Below are 19,003 nucleotides of genomic sequence, written 5' to 3'. Positions count from 1 at the left end.
CTGAACTCACTCAATCACTTCTGACGTAAGGACCAATGGTAACAAAGCTTAAAGTCTTGTTCTGATGTGTTTAGAGAGCAAGAGAAGCCACATGGAGAGGCGCGGGGCAGCTTCTGACTGGAGAGCACAGATACAAGCACAGCTACCACATGGGACACACGTCAACGGTTACCTTTCTTCTTTGTTGGCGAGTCCACTTTAGCAGCTGGTCTGGGTTCTGCGGGAGCCTCTGCTGAGGATGGGCAGGGAGCAGGGTCTGCATCTAACATGGGTGAACTCTGAGGGCCCTGCAGAGGCAGGTCGCAAGGTCCAGCAGAGGCTGTGCCACTCGGCTGCGTGCACAGGGCTCTAGGCTTGGGTTTCACTATAGTGCAGACAGTCTCTTCCACAGTAGCACCCTTCTCCACTTCTCTCAGCAGGCTGTCTTCACTGGGAATTACCCTGAAGTGAGTGTTTTCTGATGGTGTAATTGTAGCTGTCCTTGGATGATAGTCATATCTTTCTCTTTTGCTGACCTGCAAAGGTGAATTGTTTAAAATTTAACTTCAAATGTATTTGTTATGGTTTATTTTATTTACATGGTAGCATTCACTAGCTGTGTTGTGCATGAAGCAGGCCACGTCAAACACTGAAGAAAATGGTATAGACAGTCTAAGGCAGAATCCAAGGCAGAGGATGCTCATCTCGAGGGAAAGAGCTTACAATATCCACACAACACTGTTCTACCAACAAGACTCCAGCGCGCCTTACAGCAGCTTAAAACAACCAAGTACACTTGTGTTTTAACAAGACTGAATCCAAAAGCGGACCTAAGTGATTTCCTTTCAAGAAATGCATGCAACTTCTAGTATATTATTCTTTCAGTGTGAGCAGCGGAAAAGTGTTGTGTACCTCCTCCTGTCGGGATGCTGGGAGGGGACGCAGCATCTTCAGCACGGTGGGCAAGTCTTTACCACCCGAGCTGTGCCCCACCCTGACCCTAGTCAGATTTCAGTGTGGAAACTCTAGTTTCCTTTAGGTATCTTTACATCTTTTCTATATTTATTTGTAATCAGCATTATTTGTTAGATAGAAACTCAAAAGATACTGCATTCCTTAAGTTATAAGTAAATGTACAGTGGAATGTTATGAAAATATTAATTTTTATTTACTTTTTCAACCACAAGAGGGCAATGCCACCATTATACTGTGAGCTCAAAAAGAAATTGCTTCCTTCACTTAATAGAGAGACACACCCTCGGCTGGTGTTTAACGTCTTTCCAAAGAGCCCCAGTACCTTGGTAGACTCTGGGAAGCCGCCCCATGTCCATTCCATGTGAGACTCAGATCTGAGCAGGCTCTCAGCCGGCTTCACCTCCAGCTCTGAATCACTCTTAGGGCCCGTGGCCTGGGGGTAAGCACTGCAAACAAAGGGAACAAGGTTTCAGTCTTGCAGAGACTCAAAGAGCAGAGAAAAGAGCAGGAAGTCTGACTGTGTCAGCTGCAGGCGGACACACGCCACTGAAGAGAGCATCCGCCACTCATTGCCCTGGAGCTCTTTAGTAAGGTAAAATGCCAGCTGTGGTTGTTAAGGACGTTCGTTCCGGGTGTTCCGGAGACCCGTCACGGTGCACATCGTTTGTTTCTCAGGCAATTTAATAAGACAGAAAACACACCGGAAGGTGGTCTAATAATCAGTTACTGTGGGACGGAGGATGGGCCAGTGGTAAAGAACTGAAGGCCTGGGATCAACTCCCAGTAACGCGTGACAGCTCACAGCTATCTGCTACCTGTCACCCTAACATCCTAGGGGAGCCGACTCCCTCTTCTGGTTCTGTGGCACCAGACACACAAACAGTGCATAGACATACATGCAAATGCAACATCTTTACACATAAAATGCGTGAACTTAAAAACCATTTAAAATCTGAAAGTTTGCTCACAGAGTGAAACAGTACGAGCACAGGCTCTCACTGAACCGTTTAACCGACACTAACGAAATAATATAGAACTAGAATTTAACAGCGAATAGGACAAATCTATGCTGATTATCCAGATTTACAACAGACAAACACCATTAGGGTAAGATTAAATTTAGGAACAAAATGGTTGTTGAAAACAGTTCATATTCATGTAAAATTTTACCTAATGCTTACTATTACACAAATGGAAAGAGTTATGACTATCAAATAACTTAAGAGCTGCTGGTATGTGTCTCTGCCTTCCCTTAAGAAAAGAAAAATATCACAGATACTCACGATTCTAATGGGGACCAATCTCCATCAGACAAGGGGTAGTGATCCCCAGAGCGGAAGAGCGGAGGCTGTTTATAGTCATCTTCCTTTAAGGAAGCATTTGAAGATCCTCTAGGAAAGGGGAAAACAGCAAAGACCAGTAAGGCAGGAATAACACGTCAGCTGACAAGACTCTTAGTCAACAGAAAGCCACATGATCAGTAAGAGCTTTTTAAAAGGCTAATACGAACAAGGGGCCATTGACACAAGCCACCCACCATATACTGCTGTAGTCAGTCGGTATGTAACAGGACAGAAAAGAGATGAGATTAAGAATTCCTGATAGGCTGGGGATGCGGCTTCACAGTGGAATGCTAATGCTGCCTGGCACCCATCAATATTGGGCTCAACCTGTCCTCCCCACTAAGCTGGCGTTGCCAATATGGCTGTCTACATGCTTAGCACAGCATTATTCACTGGATGCCACTCACTCATTCCTTCCAAACTGAAGATGTTAAAAGTCCAAAGTAGAAAACCTATGGCCTAGGTTTTTATGTTTAGGGAATTTATCATGTGTCCTGTCTACTACTCAGTCAATGAGGCTTATAAGGCAAAGCATATGGAAATAGCTGAAAACCTCTGAAAAGCACAAAGCACCACGCTGTACACTTTTGTTGTCACTTTGGTTTGGTTTTTGGTTTCTGTTTGTTTTTGTTTGAGTCAGGGTTTCTCTTGTGTAGCCTTGGCTGTCCTGGACTCACTTTGTAGACCAGGCTGGGATTGAACTCACAGAGATCCACCTGCCTCTGCCTCCCCAAGTGCTGGGACTGCAGATATGTGTCACCAGGTCCAGCTGTACTGCAGGTTTAAGAGCTTCTTATAGAACACTCAAGTTCCAGTAATGTACTGAATGCAAATCAGAACCACACCATTTAATTTGCCTTAATAAATAAGTTACATCAAAGTCAGTTTATCCTGCATAGTTTATGTAGCTAGAAAAGCTCCCTTCTTGGGGGCTGGAGAGATGGCTCAGAGGCTAAGAACACTGACTGCTCTTCCAGAGGTCCTGAGTTCAATTCCCAGCAACCACATGGTGGCTCACAACCATCCACAATGAGATCTGGTGCCCTCTTCTGGCCTGCAGGTGTACATGCAGGCAGAATATTATATACATAATTTAAAAAAAAAAAAAAAACGCTCCCTTCTTGGATGGGCAAAAATACTTCACAACTTTTCCAGACACCGTGTGTCATGTCCTTCCAGCAGCTGAGCTGAAATACCCACAGGGGCCAGCACTGCTCTCATTCCTTCCCCATTCAGTAAAGACCAGCGGGCCACCTGCGGGCCACCCGTGGGCCACCTGCAGGCAGCAGCCTCTGTCTAAGAACCAGGAGCGAGAGAACCACCACTGACACACTTGCTAATATCCTTCCAGTGTTTTAGATGACCACTGAGTCAAACAAGTGGAAGAAGATTCTGTCATAAGTGAGAAAAACTATACACTCTGCCTTAAACTGCTACCTTGAAATTTTGGACAGTATTGATTTGAGAAGTGGTATAGGTTTGGTATTTCTATTAACTGGTATATAAGTGGTAATCAAAAACTTGCACTTAAAGAAAAAATTAAAGTCTTTAACTTAATAGGGTATTTTGCTCATAAGCTCAAAACAAAACTCCCAGTTCCTCAGGAAAAGGTCCGATACCAAATTCAAGACCCTAAGCATGGCTTTCAGGCATACTGATCTGCACAATGCAGGACTCAGGAGCTGGAAGCGGGAGGATTATGAGTTTGAGGCTAACTTGTGTTCTGCAAGGAGACTCTGCAAGGAAGACAGAGCAGCAAAGGAAAGAAGAGAAAGAAAACAGTGGGAAGGTGGGAAGGGAGAGGGGGAGGTGGGAGGGACAGGGAAGGTGGGAAGGCAGGAGATGGGAGGGACATAGAAGGTGGGAGGGGAGAGGGGGAGGTGGGAGGGACAGGGAAGGTGGGAAGGCAGGAGGAGGTGGGAGGGACAGGGAAGGTGGGAAGGCAGGAGGAGGTGGGAGGGATAGGGAAGGTGGGAAGGCAGGAGGAGGTGGGAAGGAAGACCCAAAGGCTGGAAAGCTACACAACCAGAATATGATGTTCTTACTTGAATCTCTTCACCTCAAGCAAATCTGAGCTGACAATGGAAAGACGCAGACCACCAGACTGCTCCAATGAACATTTCAGTAGAATACCCAAAGGTCTAAGAGGAAGGGGTGATGTGATGCTTCCCCCAGTCAGTCCCACAGTCAACAGTGGGGGTGGGGGTGGGGGTGTCAGACTCCCCTGGCTACCCTCAGGAACAGCAGCAGCCCCGAGCAGCCCTGCACTGTCCTGCGCGCTCAGCTCAGGGCATGGCTAGCTGGCACCTGCAGCGCGAGCCTTACCTTGCTGTCTGGGCTCCCTTCTCATCGTCAGAGCTCACACCCACACCGAATATATCTTCTGCCGCAGGAGAAGCTACGTGCTCCTCCTTCCTACTGTCCTGTTTGCACTTCTTTCTCCTTCGTTTCTTCTTTTTCACAGAGCTTGGAGTGAAAACGGTCTCTGTTTCCAAAGTGTGAGAAATGTCTGAACTCTGAGACAGCCTTTCATCTGCACTTGACTTCACCACAGGGGTGTCGAGGTCTCTGAAGAACTGGTCCTCAGTAGGAATTGGTGAGGTGGCAAGATAGGCAGGTAGCTTTTCCTTAAAGAACAGAAGGAAAGTTGTCCATTACAAACTGGACAGTTGTCAAAGCAGTAATTAACTCGAGTGCACAACTTGTCACAGGGGTGGGAAGGCACAGTCCCTATAGCTAAGTGTCGGCTCACTTCAGTGTGTAAGGGAGCACATTTGCAGAACTGCTCGGCAACTCAGCGCAGCCCCCCACACAGACGCTGCAATGACAGTGGAGCCTGTCAAAGACAGCAGCATGCTGAGTGCTACAAGGGCTGACGAACCCTGCATAGACCGATGCTAAGGCCACATCCAACAAGGGCAGCGGACAGCTGAGCGGAGGAGGAACCAGGAGGCCTTAGCGCTAAGTGGCCAAGCACATGGAGGGTGAGGAAAGCGACAGTTACAGACGTGACGCCCTACAATGAATGAGGTCACTCAATGACATTCCAAACATCCTTCCAGGAATTTGAAAGAAGAAAAGGAGGCCCAATATTTCAAATAATTAAAGTTTCCACTTAATACTGAATAAACTACATCTAGTGACCTTCTCGGCCATTGGTTTCAATTTCAATCTTTTGTATAATCAGAAGAAAGAAAAGGCAGGCATGATATGCACAAGTTATCTTCCTAACTTAAATAGTCAGACTCTTAGAAAATAGTTAAAAAAACATGTGAGTTTCTATAACTTGAACCCACTAAAGTTTTGAACTTGGATTTGGTAAGCATCCTGACGATGGGGGTTTTATTTGCCATCGTCTGAATGCTCCTCCTAAGGCACCCAGATGAGGCTGACGTCCTGACTTGTAGGGGTTTCTTTTAATGGGTTTTGTTATAATCTAGTTGCCTTGGTCTTTTGGTAGTATCTTCTAGTTTTACCAGGAGTGTTTAGGTGAGGCGGAAAGTACCTGCAGGACTACATTGGCTGGTTTGTTAGACCTGCAGTATCTGGGGTGAAGGAAATCAAGCTGAGGGGTCACATGGCCCTTTGGGACATTTCTTTCCTTAACGATGACGTAGAAGGGCCCAGCCCACTGAGGCCAGGTAGTCTTGGGGGGTCTAGGAAAGCAAGCCATGAAGAGCTAGTAAGTAGCACCCTCCACGGCCTCTGCTTAAGTTTCTTCCCCAGGTGGCTACCCTGACGTCCCTTCATGAAGTAAGCTGTAAGGTGAAATAAATTCATGGTGTTGATCACAGCATTAAAAACCTAGTTAAGACACCTACCAATACGACTATGGTTAGGGAAACCAGCAAATCCACACCATGGCAACTGTTAAAAAGGGGTTTTTAAAGAATTTCTGACTGAGAAGGAATGTTGTTGATGGAATGTGAGAAAAAGTCAAAGAAACAAAAACTCAATAAATAGTATCTCTAATGGGGGTTTGTTCAGTTTTAATCCCCTTTCAAAGTAGGTCTTTATTTTACTATTATTTTATTCATAGTAGTGTCATAGAATAGTTCTAATTTTATTGGATGGTTTAGGACATGCTTAAAATTTATTGTTCTATTGTTGGTGGTGCTATTTTGAAGCAGGAGTCCACCATGTAGCTCTGGTTGTCCCAGAAATTACTATAGTGCAGAGAAATCTGGTCACTTTAGTCATCTAAGAAACAGAAAAAGTGTTACAAAGTTGTTCCCTTGCTAAAGCTATTAAGAAATGGGAGCGATATCTGCAACCAGGCCAAGGACGGTCAATAACCCAGGTCAGCTGGTTCATATGATGACAGTCAGTGACAGGGCTGTGTGATGACAGTCAGTGACAGGGCTGTATGATGACAGTGACAGGGCTGTATGATGACAGTGACAGGGCTGTGTGATGACAGTGACAGGGCTATATGATGACAGTCAGTGACAGGGCTGTGTGATGACAGTCAGTGACAGGGCTGTGTGATGACAGTCAGTGACGGGGCTGTGTGATGACAGTGACAGGGCTGTGTGATGACAGTCAGTGACAGGGCTGTGTGATGACAGTCAGTGACAGGGCTGTGTGATGACAGTCAGTGACAGGGCTGTGTGATGACAGTCAGTGACGGGGCTGTGTGATGACAGTGACAGGGCTGTGTGATGACAGTCAGTGACAGGGCTGTGTGATGACAGTCAGTGACGGGGCTGTGTGATGACAGTGACAGGGCTGTGTGATGACAGTCAGTGACAGGGCTGTGTGATGACAGTCAGTGACAGGGCTGTGTGATGACAGTCAGTGACAGGGCTGTGTGATGACAGTCAGTGACAGGGCTGTGTGATGACAGTCAGTGACAGGGCTGTGTGATGACAGTCAGTGACAGGGCTGTGTGATGACAGTCAGTGACAGGGCTGTATGATGACAGTCAGTGACAGAGCTGTGTGATGACAGTCAGTGACAGGGCTGTATGATGACAGTCAGTGACAGGGCTTTGTGATGACAGTCAGTGACAGGGCTGTATGATGACAGTCAGTGACAGGGCTGTGTGATGACAGTCAGTGACAGGGCTGTGTGATGACAGTCAGTGACAGGGCTGTGTGATGACAGTCAGTGACGGGGCTGTGTGATGACAGTGACAGGGCTGTGTGATGACAGTCAGTGACAGGGCTGTGTGATGACAGTCAGTGACAGGGCTGTGTGATGACAGTCAGTGACAGGGCTGTGTGATGACAGTCAGTGACAGGGCTGTGTGATGACAGTCAGTGACAGGGCTGTGTGATGACAGTCAGTGACAGGGCTGTGTGATGACAGTCAGTGACAGGGCTGTGTGATGACAGTCAGTGACAGGGCTGTATGATGACAGTCAGTGACAGGGCTGTATGATGACAGTCAGTGACAGGGCTGTGTGATGACAGTCAGTGACAGGGCTGTATGATGACAGTCAGTGACAGGGCTGTATGATGACAGTCAGTGACAGGGCTGTATGATGACAGTCAGTGACAGAGCTGTGTGATGACAGTGACAGGGCTGTGTGATGACAGTCAGTGACAGGGCTGTATGATGACAGTCAGTGACAGAGCTGTGTGATGACAGTGACAGGGCTGTGTGATGACAGTCAGTGACAGGGCTGTATGATGACAGTCAGTGACAGAGCTGTGTGATGACAGTGACAGGGCTGTGTGATGACAGTCAGTGACAGGGCTGTATGATGACAGTGACAGGGCTGTATGATGACAGTCAGTGACAGGGCTGTATGATGACAGTCAGTGACAGGGCTTTGTGATGACAGTCAGTGACAGGGCTACATAATGACAGTCAGTGACAGGGCTGTGTGATGACAGTCAGTGACAGGGCTGTGTGATGACAGTCAGTGACAGGGCTGTATGGTGACAGTCAGTGACAGGGCTGTGTGATGACAGTCAGTGACAGGGCTGTGTGATGACAGTCAGTGACAGGGCTGTATGATGACAGTCAGTGACAGAGCTGTGTGATGACAGTCAGTGACAGGGCTGTATGATGACAGTCAGTGACAGGGCTGTATGGTGACAGTCAGTGACAGGGCTGTGTGATGACAGTCAGTGACAGGGCTGTATGATGACAGTCAGTGACAGGGCTGTGTGATGACAGTGACAGGGCTGTATGATGACAGTCAGTGACAGAGCTGTGTGATGACAGTGACAGGGCTGTGTGATGACAGTCAGTGACAGGGCTGTATGATGACAGTCAGTGACAGGGCTGTGTGATGACAGTCAGTGACAGGGCTGTATGATGACAGTCAGTGACAGGGCTGTGTGATGACAGTCAGTGACAGGGCTGTATGATGACAGTCAGTGACAGGGCTGTGTGATGACAGTGACAGGGCTGTATGATGACAGTCAGTGACAGGGCTGTATGATGACAGTCAGTGACAGGGCTGTATGATGACAGTCAGTGACAGGGCTGTATGATGACAGTCAGTGACAGGGCTGTGTGATGACAGTGACAGGGCTGTGTGATGACAGTCAGTGACAGGGCTGTATGATGGCAGTGACAGGGCTGTATGATGACAGTCAGTGACAGGGCTGTATGATGACAGTCAGTGACAGGGCTGTATGATGACAGTCAGTGACAGGGCTGTATGATGACAGTCAGTGACAGGGCTGTATGATGACAATCAGTGACAGGGCTGTGTGATGACAGTCAGTGACAGGGCTGTATGATGACAGTCAGTGACAGGGCTGTATGATGACAGTCAGTGACAGGGCTGTATGATGACAGTCAGTGACAGGGCTGTATGATGACAGTCAGTGACAGGGCTGTGTGATGACAGTCAGTGACAGGGCTGTGTGATGACAGTCAGTGACAGGGCTGTATGATGACAGTCAGTGACAGGGCTGTATGATGACAGTCAGTGACAGAGCTGTGTGATGACAGTCAGTGACAGGGCTGTATGGTGACAGTCAGTGACAGGGCTGTGTGATGACAGTCAGTGACAGGGCTGTATGATGACAGTCAGTGACAGAGCTGTGTGATGACAGTCAGTGACAGGGCTGTATGATGACAGTCAGTGACAGGGCTGTATGATGACAGTGACAGGGCTGTGTGATGACAGTCAGTGACAGGGCTGTGTGATGACAGTGACAGGGCTGTGTGATGACAGTCAGTGACGGGGCTGTGTGATGACAGTGACAGGGCTGTGTGATGACAGTCAGTGACAGGTCTGTGTGATGACAGTGACAGGGCTGTGTGATGACAGTCAGTGACAGGGCTGTATGATGACAGTCAGTGACAGGGCTGTGTGATGACAGTCAGTGACGGGGCTGTGTGATGACAGTGACAGGGCTGTGTGATGACAGTCAGTGACAGAGCTGTGTGATGACAGTCAGTGACAGGGCTATATGATGACAGTCAGTGACAGGGCTGTGTGATGACAGTGACAGGGCTGTGTGATGACAGTCAGTGACGGGGCTGTGTGATGACAGTGACAGGGCTGTGTGATGACAGTCAGTGACGGGGCTGTGTGATGACAGTGACAGGGCTGTGTGATGACAGTCAGTGACAGGGCTGTGTGATGACAGTCAGTGACAGGGCTGTGTGATGACAGTCAGTGACAGGGCTGTGTGATGACAGTCAGTGACAGGGCTACATAATGACAGTCAGTGACAGGGCTGTATGATGACAGTCAGTGACAGGGCTGTATGATGACAGTGACAGGGCTGTATGATGACAGTCAGTGACAGGGCTGTATGATGACAGTAAGTGACGGGGCTGTGTGATGACAGTGACAGGGCTTTGTGATGACAGTCAGTGACAGGGCTACATAATGACAGTCAGTGACAGGGCTGTGTGATGACAGTCAGTGACAGGGCTGTGTGATGACAGTCAGTGACAGGGCTGTGTGATGACAGTCAGTGACAGGGCTGTGTGATGACAGTCAGTGACAGGGCTGTATGATGACAGTCAGTGACAGGGCTGTATGATGACAGTCAGTGACAGGGCTGTATGATGACAGTCAGTGACAGGGCTGTATGATGACAGTCAGTGACAGGGCTGTATGATGACAGTGACAGGGCTGTGTGATGACAGTCAGTGACAGGGCTACATAATGACAGTCAGTGACAGGGCTGTATGATGACATTCAGTGACAGGGCTGTGTGATGACATTCAGTGACAGGGCTGTGTGATGACAGTCAGTGACAGGGCTGTATGATGACAGTCAGTGACAGGGCTGTATGATGACAGTCAGTGACAGGGCTGTATGATGACAGTCAGTGACAGGGCTGTATGATGACAGTCAGTGACAGGGCTGTGTGATGACAGTGACAGGGCTGTGTGATGACAGTCAGTGACAGGGCTGTATGATGACAGTCAGTGACAGGGCTGTATGATGACAGTCAGTGACAGGGCTGTATGATGACAGTCAGTGACAGGGCTGTGTGATGACAGTGACAGGGCTGTGTGATGACAGTCAGTGACAGGGCTGTATGATGACAGTCAGTGACAGGGCTGTATGATGACAGTGACAGGGCTGTGTGATGACAGTCAGTGACAGGGCTGTATGATGACAGTCAGTGACAGGGCTGTGTGATGACAGTCAGTGACAGGGCTGTATGATGACAGTCAGTGACAGGGCTGTATGATGACAGTCAGTGACAGGGCTGTGTGATGACAGTCAGTGACAGGGCTGTATGATGACAGTCAGTGACAGGGCTGTGTGATGACATCAGTGACAGGGCTGTGTGATGACAGTCAGTGACAGGGCTGTGTGATGACATTCAGTGACAGGGCTGTGTGATGACAGTCAGTGACAGGGCTGTATGATGACAGTCAGTGACAGGGCTGTATGATGACAGTGACAGGGCTGTGTGATGACAGTCAGTGACGGGGCTGTATGATGACAGTCAGTGACAGGGCTACATAATGACAGTCAGTGACAGGGCTGTGTGATGACAGTCAGTGACAGGGCTGTGTGATGACAGTCAGTGACAGGGCTGTATGATGACAGTCAGTGACAGGGCTGTGTGATGACAGTCAGTGACAGGGCTGTGTGATGACAGTCAGTGACAGGGCTGTGTGATGACAGTCAGTGACAGGGCTACATAATGACAGTCAGTGACAGGGCTGTATGATGACAGTCAGTGACAGGGCTACATAATGACAGTCAGTGACAGGGCTGTATGATGACAGTCAGTGACAGAGCTGTATGATGACAGTCAGTGACAGGGCTGTGTGATGACAGTCAGTGACAGGGCTACATAATGACAGTCAGTGACAGGGCTGTATGATGACAGTCAGTGACAGGGCTGTATGATGAAAGTCAGTGACAGGGCTACATAATGACAGTCAGTGACAGGGCTGTATGATGACAGTCAGTGACAGGGCTGTGTGATGACAGTCAGTGACAGGGCTGTGTGATGACAGTCAGTGACAGGGCTGTGTGATGACATTCAGTGACAGGGCTGTGTGATGACAGTCAGTGACAGGGCTGTATGATGACAGTCAGTCACAGGGCTGTATGATGACAGTCAGTGACAGAGCTGTATGATGACAGTCAGTGACAGGGCTGTGTGATGACAGTCAGTGACAGGGCTGTGTGATGACAGTCAGTGACAGGGCTGTGTGATGACAGTCAGTGACAGGGCTGTATGATGACAGTCAGTGACAGGGCTGTGTGATGACAGTCAGTGACAGGGCTGTGTGATGACAGTGACAGGGCTGTGTGATGACAGTCAGTGACAGGGCTGTATGATGACAGTCAGTGACAGGGCTGTATGATGACAGTCAGTGACAGAGCTGTATGATGACAGTCAGTGACAGGGCTGTGTGATGACAGTCAGTGACAGGGCTGTATGGTGACAGTCAGTGACAGGGCTGTATGATGACAGTGACAGGGCTGTATGATGACAGTCAGTGACAGGGCTGTGTGATGACAGTCAGTGACAGGGCTGTGTGATGACAGTCAGTGACAGGGCTGTGTGATGACAGTCAGTGACAGGGCTGTGTGATGACAGTCAGTGACAGGGCTGTGTGATGACAGTCAGTGACAGGGCTGTGTGATGACAGTCAGTGACAGGGCTGTGTGATGACAGTCAGTGACAGAGCTGTATGATGACAGTCAGTGACCGGGCTGTGTGATGACAGTCAGTGACAGGGCTGTATGGTGACAGTCAGTGACAGGGCTGTATGATGACAGTCAGTGACAGGGCTATATGATGACAGTCAGTGACAGGGCTGTATGATGACAGTGACAGGGCTGTATGATGACAGTCAGTGACAGGGCTGTGTGATGACAGTCAGTGACAGGGCTGTGTGATGACAGTCAGTGACAGGGCTGTGTGATGACAGTCAGTGACAGGGCTGTATGATGACAGTGACAGGGCTGTATGATGACAGTCAGTGACAGGGCTGTGTGATGACAGTCAGTGACAGGGCTGTATGATGACAGTCAGTGACAGGGCTGTATGATGACAGTCAGTGACAGGGCTGTGTGATGACAGTCAGTGACAGGGCTGTATGATGACAGTGACAGGGCTGTATGATGACAGTCAGTGACAGGGCTGTGTGATGACAGTCAGTGACAGGGCTGTATGATGACAGTCAGTGACAGGGCTGTATGATGACAGTGACAGGGCTGTATGATGACAGTCAGTGACAGGGCTGTGTGATGACAGTCAGTGACAGGGCTGTATGATGACAGTCAGTGACAGGGCTGTATGATGACAGTCAGTGACAGGGCTGTATGATGACAGTCAGTGACAGGGCTGTGTGATGACAGTCAGTGACAGGGCTGTTTGGTGACAGTCAGTGACAGGGCTGTGTGATGACAGTCAGTCAGTGACAGAGCTGTGTGATGACAGTGACAGAGCTGTGTGATGACAGTCAGTGACAGGGCTGTGTGATGACAGTCAGTGACAGGGCTGTATGATGACAGTGACAGGGCTGTATGATGACAGTCAGTGACAGAGCTGTGTGATGACAGTCAGTGACAGGGCTGTATGATGACAGTCAGTGACAGGGCTGTGTGATGACAGTCAGTGACAGGGCTGTATGATGACAGTCAGTGACAGGGCTGTATGATGACAGTCAGTGACAGGGCTGTATGGTGACAGTCAGTGACAGGGCTGTGTGATGACAGTCAGTGACAGGGCTGTGTGATGACAGTCAGTGACAGGGCTGTATGATGACAGTCAGTGACAGAGCTGTGTGATGACAGTGACAGGGCTGTATGATGACAGTCAGTGACAGGGCTGTGTGATGACAGTCAGTGACAGGGCTGTATGATGACAGTCAGTGACAGGGCTGTATGGTGACAGTCAGTGACAGGGCTGTGTGATGACAGTCAGTGACAGGGCTGTATGATGACAGTCAGTGACAGAGCTGTGTGATGACAGTGACAGGGCTGTATGATGACAGTCAGTGACAGGGCTGTGTGATGACAGTCAGTGACAGGGCTGTATGGTGACAGTCAGTGACAGGGCTGTGTGATGACAGTCAGTGACAGGGCTGTATGATGACAGTCAGTGACAGGGCTGTATGATGACAGTGACAGGGCTGTATGATGACAGTCAGTGACAGGGCTGTGTGATGACAGTCAGTGACAGAGCTGTGTGATGACAGTCAGTGACAGGGCTGTGTGATGACAGTCAGTGACAGGGCTGTATGATGACAGTCAGTGACAGGGCTGTATGATGACAGTCAGTGACAGGGCTGTGTGATGACAGTCAGTGACAGGGCTGTATGATGACAGTCAGTGACAGGGCTGTGTGATGACAAGAATAGTTCATGCTCATGCCAGCTAACATAAAGTATGCTTCACCCTGCTCTTTGGCTGTGTTTCTGGGGAGGAGCAATTCTGTGCAGCCCATACAAATGCAGATGAGGTAGGGACACCCCAGCACGGCGTCTGTCTAGGAGAACAAGAGTGGGGCGAGGGGTCACGGAGCAGCAGCTGCATGGCGCTCTTCTCCAAGCAAAAACTGGTCGTTCTTGGTGCCACTGTTTTCTTGGTGAATTCACAGCATCAAATTAGCAGTTCACCTTCAAAGCTAAAGGGCCCCTGTGTCTTGACAAAGTGAGGCTTCTTGTTTGTGCTTCAGACTTGACTTCACATGGAAAAAGATGTAATAATGCTTCTACAGATTTTAAGGGCCACATTGGCTGTATAAACTGTTTGTTCTTGTTCCAAGTAGGTCACACATGCCTGAGCACAAGGACCAGGGACTTGTGTAGATTGTGCTGAAATGTACACTAACATATAAAAACACAGGGGCTACTTCATTTAAATCTTTTGACATCACAATTTAATGGCTCTTAAGGTCATGGGTATAATACTCCTAACCAACAAAGGAGTCATTGTTTAAAACTTGATTGTTGTTGTTGTTGTTGGTGGTGGTGGTGGTGGTGTGTGTGTGTGTGTGTGTGTGCGCGCGCGCGCGCGCGTGTGTGTGTGTAGGGGTTGTATGTGGTGTCATGGCATCGGTTTGGCATCAGCAGACAACTTTGTGCTCTAGATACCCAACTGAGGTTACCCAGGCCTATGCAGAATGAGCTTCACCCAATGAGCTACTCTCTGGCCCTGTAAACATGTCTTCTAAATGTAAAGGTCACATATGCACATACTCACATGTAGTCTAAAGAGACATGCCTCAAGGCAGAATGACTAAATTCAAGTCAAGTCACAAGCTATGGTGGACATGACGCAGGAGCGTCCCTTGGTCCTACAAGGGCTCCCTGCATGTTCTCCACACCCTGAGAGCTGTGGGAGCTATTTTGGGGAAGTTAAGTTTAACATATGGTGAAAGCTGGTTTACCAGTAGGAATCACTGACACAGTCATGGACACAGCAGGCCAGTTGTTCTGAGACATGCTCTAGAAGCGCGACACAACATGCACAGGGACTCTGGGGACTTACATAATCCTCTTCAGTCTCCTCCACAAAGAAGGCTTCTCCATTATCGCCCAGCTTCATATGAAGATCCACTGCGCTGCCGTTGATTTCTATATCAATCTGAGGAGGAGACAAGCAGGGCTTAGCAAAAGGAAGTGTTTCATTTAGGCTGACCTAAACCTAAACTCTGGGTTCTCAGTCCAAACTTGGCACTAGGTTTCTAGAGCTATAGCCCCAGAGAAACACTGTTATTAGCCCCACAGACACCCACACTCACACCCACACACAAAAGGGAGAACCTGGGGCAAGGTCCTGCTATGTAGCCTACGCTGCTCTTGATTTATCAAGTGTGGTGGTTATGGGGCTGAGCACCATGCCCAGCCTAACCTGCCAAATACTGTGAAATGGGAGGAACATCTCTGTACTCTGTAAGCTGGGGCTGTCCTGTGGAGCTCAGACACTCAAATGTTTCAGTAGCCCTGTGTGAGCTGTGGGCATATCCCCTGCTAGTGTTTCTAACCCGGGTCACTGTGCAATAGCAGATGCTGTCATTCACTGGCATTCCGCCAACTCTGCAGGTGCCTGGCCATAGAATGAAGCCTGGTGGGCATATGGCCATAAACACATCTAACTTGTGCATGTATGTGTGTGTGTGTGCATGTATGTATATATATATATATATATATGTGCATCTTTGTATATGTGTGCATATATACACGTGTGTGCATGGAAGTCAGAAATCAACCTTATGTTTTAAGTCCTTAGACACTGCTCACCTTTCTGAGACTAGGCCTGTCACTGGGACTGGGGGATTGCCTTATTAGGGTAGCTGTCTGGGCAGAAAGCCCCAGGGAATGTTGTTTGTCTGTCTCCCCAGAGTTGACACAGCAAGCACATGCTGCCATGTGTAGCATACACATGGGTTCTGGGAACCACACTCAGGTTCACTCTGGCTGCCTGGCACGAGCAAGAAGCTGAATTGTTCAGCAGAGGCAGAGCTCTAAGGTGGGAAACCCACACCCTGGCAGCATCAAGAAATTTTCCTCAACCAGCCCTGGCTGAAGTGGGTGTCCCAGACTTGGGTGTCATGAGCTTGTCCACTTTCATCACCCATGCTGGGGACCAGGGTTCCGTCACACACTGTTCATCCTGAGGACCAGGGTTCCGTCACACACTGTTCATCCTGGGGACCAGGGTTCCGTCACACACTGTTCATCCTGAGGACCAGGGTTCCGTCACACACTGTTCGTCCTGAGGACCAGGGTTCTGTCACACACTGTTCATCCTGAGGACCAGGGTTCTGTCACACACTGTTCATCCTGGGGACCAGGGTTCTGTCACACACTGTTCATCCTGGGGACCAGGGTTCTGTCACACACTGTTCATCCTGGGGACCAGGGTTCTGTCACACACTGTTCATCCTGGGGACCAGGGTTCTGTCACACACTGTTCATCCTGCGCAGCTGTCCATCTCTCTAAGCAGTAGCTTTAAGGGAGTTAGGATTTCAGGTCTGTTTCTCAGGTGTCACCACACCTGGAAATTTAGTAGTTTACAAACTGATGAATAGCGCACCCTAATCCAAAAAGACTTGAGACAAGAGGCTAATGTAAACCACCAGTGTGTTTTGAGGTGGACATGGCTAAGTGTTACCGTCGTAAGAAAGCTGTGTTTTGGTGACTCATAGGATAAATTTCTTCCCAAATATACCTCTTGAGATTTTAGGATACGAGGGAAGGAAACAGGAAAGAAGAATTTTTTTTCTTTTCTTGTGCCCTGTGTATTATGCTCCTAAAAGTACTAGGGTTTTCACAAGGCTTTATTTAACTTTGACTGGGTATTTAAGGGTTGTGTAGCCTGGCAAGGAAATCAAATCCCCGATTACAAAGCCTGCAGAGAACGTACCGGGCAGGGCCCTCACCACTGAGGGAGGACTCCTGCTTGCACACATCTACTGCAGCTCCATCTGAAAGGCCAAAGGCAGAGCCAACCTTTCAATCAGAAACCTGGCTCCAGGGAACAGTGGGGTGTGATGGGGTGGGAGGACCTGCTGGGAAGAACCCCAAAGAAATTTTACAGACAGAAACTTCAGGGCACACATGGCTTGAGTCCCCTCGAAACCACTCCATTCTGAAAACACTAACAGTGTCACTACAATAAATGGAAAGGATAGTAGTATCAAAGGCCCCAACCATGCTTGGACCACACTGTCCTGGAGTAGAAACTGATTGTAGTTGCTTTTGCTTTCCGAAGGGTGGTCAAGCAAAGGCAACTTTGGAAAATACAGCGGAAAATGATTTTGTAACACCCCAAAAAGATGTTTTTTCAGACAGAAAAAAAAGTCCAGTTTTGAGAAAACCATTTTCTTTCACTTTCAAAAAACCCTGCACTTAAGTAGAGGGAAATGAGTATCCAACAACGATCAGCAGACGCCTCACCCTTCAATAATACCTGTTAGTGCTACATACACACACCTCCACCTGGGCCAGCAATAACACCTGTCAGTGCCTCACACACACACCTCCACCTGGGCCAGCAATAACACCTGTCAGTGCTACACACACACACACACCTCCACCTGGGCCAGCAGTAACACCTGTCAGTGCTACACACACACACACACACACCCCTCCACCTGGGCCAGCAGTAACACCTGTCAGTGCCTTACACACACCCCTCCACCTGGGCCAGCAATAATACCTGTCAGTGCTACACACACACACCTCCACCTGGGCCAGCAATAACACCTGTCAGTGCTACACACACACACCTCCACCTGGGCCAGCAGTAACACCTGTCAGTGCTACACACACACACACACACCCCTCCACCTGGGCCAGCAGTAACACCTGTCAGTGCCTTACACACACCCCTCCACCTGGGCCAGCAATAACACCTGTCAGTGCTACACACACACACCTCCACCTGGGCCAGCAATAACACCTGTCAGTGCTACACACACACATCTCCACCTGGGCCAGCAAGAAGGGGAGCAAAAATTTGCCAAATCCATTTTAAAACTCAACACACACACACTTCAAAAACTTTCCTATTGCCCAATACTTGAAGGAAAAGATAGTTTAAAAAAACAAAACAAAAACCCAAACAACACTCCCCTGCCAGTAAAAGCAAAAGAGGAAAAATACAAATATTCAATTGGAGAATTAATTTCTTTTAAACAAATATAATCTACACTTGATTACATGAGCTTAGTCTACTTATTCATAATCAGTATAACAGTTACTGTATGTATGTATGTATGTATGTATGTATGTATCTATCTATCTATCTATCTGTAACAGGTTCTTGTAGTAAAAGTTTTGGGGGTTTTTTTGGTCCCAAATATGAGCTGGGGGAGTGTTTGTCCACCACTGAAGAAAGTCTCATGACCTTTGTTAGTGGAAAACAGACCTATGAGAGGGCATATGATGTTCTGCTGAAGGCAGACACATGAGAGGGTGCACGATGTTTAAAAAGATTATTAACAGAACCCCAAAGACAGAGACGACACTTTTGCATTGCCGTGTGCAGTGCTTCACTGGTCTTCCACGGTCTTCACTTCAGAGAGAGAGAGATGCACCAGAGAACTCTTGTGGTATTCCAGCTAATTCTGGCTGCTTCCACTGACGCCTGCCAACTGGGAAGAGCCTTGCTATTTCTGCTATACTGCCCCACTACGACTGGTTCACGTGGCTGTGTGGTGTTTGCTGCTGCACTGTGAGTATCCTGACAACGCAGGGAGGAACTGGCCACGGAGCTACTCTAAACAGGTCCACCGGCCCTTCTCCTACCAGCCTCCTTCCTCCTTTGTCTCTGGCCAGTGGGTAGAAGGCAGGCAGAAAC

At 48.5% G+C, this 19,003-nt stretch overlaps 1 protein-coding gene and 1 long non-coding RNA gene across 3 annotated transcripts in view; both read right to left on the bottom strand.

The window, feature by feature from the left end:
- Positions 1-19,003, bottom strand: part of LOC127186345 (phosphatidate phosphatase LPIN2) — a 52,783-nt gene that overhangs the window by 16,440 nt on the left and 17,340 nt on the right. Inside the window, exons 3-7 of the mRNA XM_051142757.1 lie at positions 15,187-15,282; positions 4,623-4,924; positions 2,238-2,345; positions 1,277-1,400; positions 173-515 (exon numbers count right to left, since the gene is read on the bottom strand). Coding sequence (XP_050998714.1) covers positions 173-515; positions 1,277-1,400; positions 2,238-2,345; positions 4,623-4,924; positions 15,187-15,282 — 973 coding nt within the window. The remainder of the gene's footprint in view (positions 1-172; positions 516-1,276; positions 1,401-2,237; positions 2,346-4,622; positions 4,925-15,186; positions 15,283-19,003) is intronic.
- LOC127186346 (uncharacterized) lies at positions 17,623-18,217 on the bottom strand. 2 transcript variants are annotated; one of them, XR_007830384.1, is made up of 3 exons: positions 18,039-18,217; positions 17,861-17,936; positions 17,623-17,658 (listed from the first exon to the last, which is right to left on the bottom strand). It is a non-coding gene; the product is annotated as an uncharacterized LOC127186346 (long non-coding RNA). The 2 variants fall into 2 exon arrangements; XR_007830383.1 differs by having other exon boundaries at positions 17,627-17,705.

This window comes from Acomys russatus, unplaced genomic scaffold (assembly GCF_903995435.1).
Source record: "Acomys russatus unplaced genomic scaffold, mAcoRus1.1, whole genome shotgun sequence".
Classification (NCBI taxonomy): Eukaryota; Metazoa; Chordata; class Mammalia; order Rodentia; family Muridae; genus Acomys; species Acomys russatus.
The sequence above is the reverse complement of the archived record's forward strand: the minus strand, read 5'-3'. Positions and strand labels throughout refer to the sequence as shown.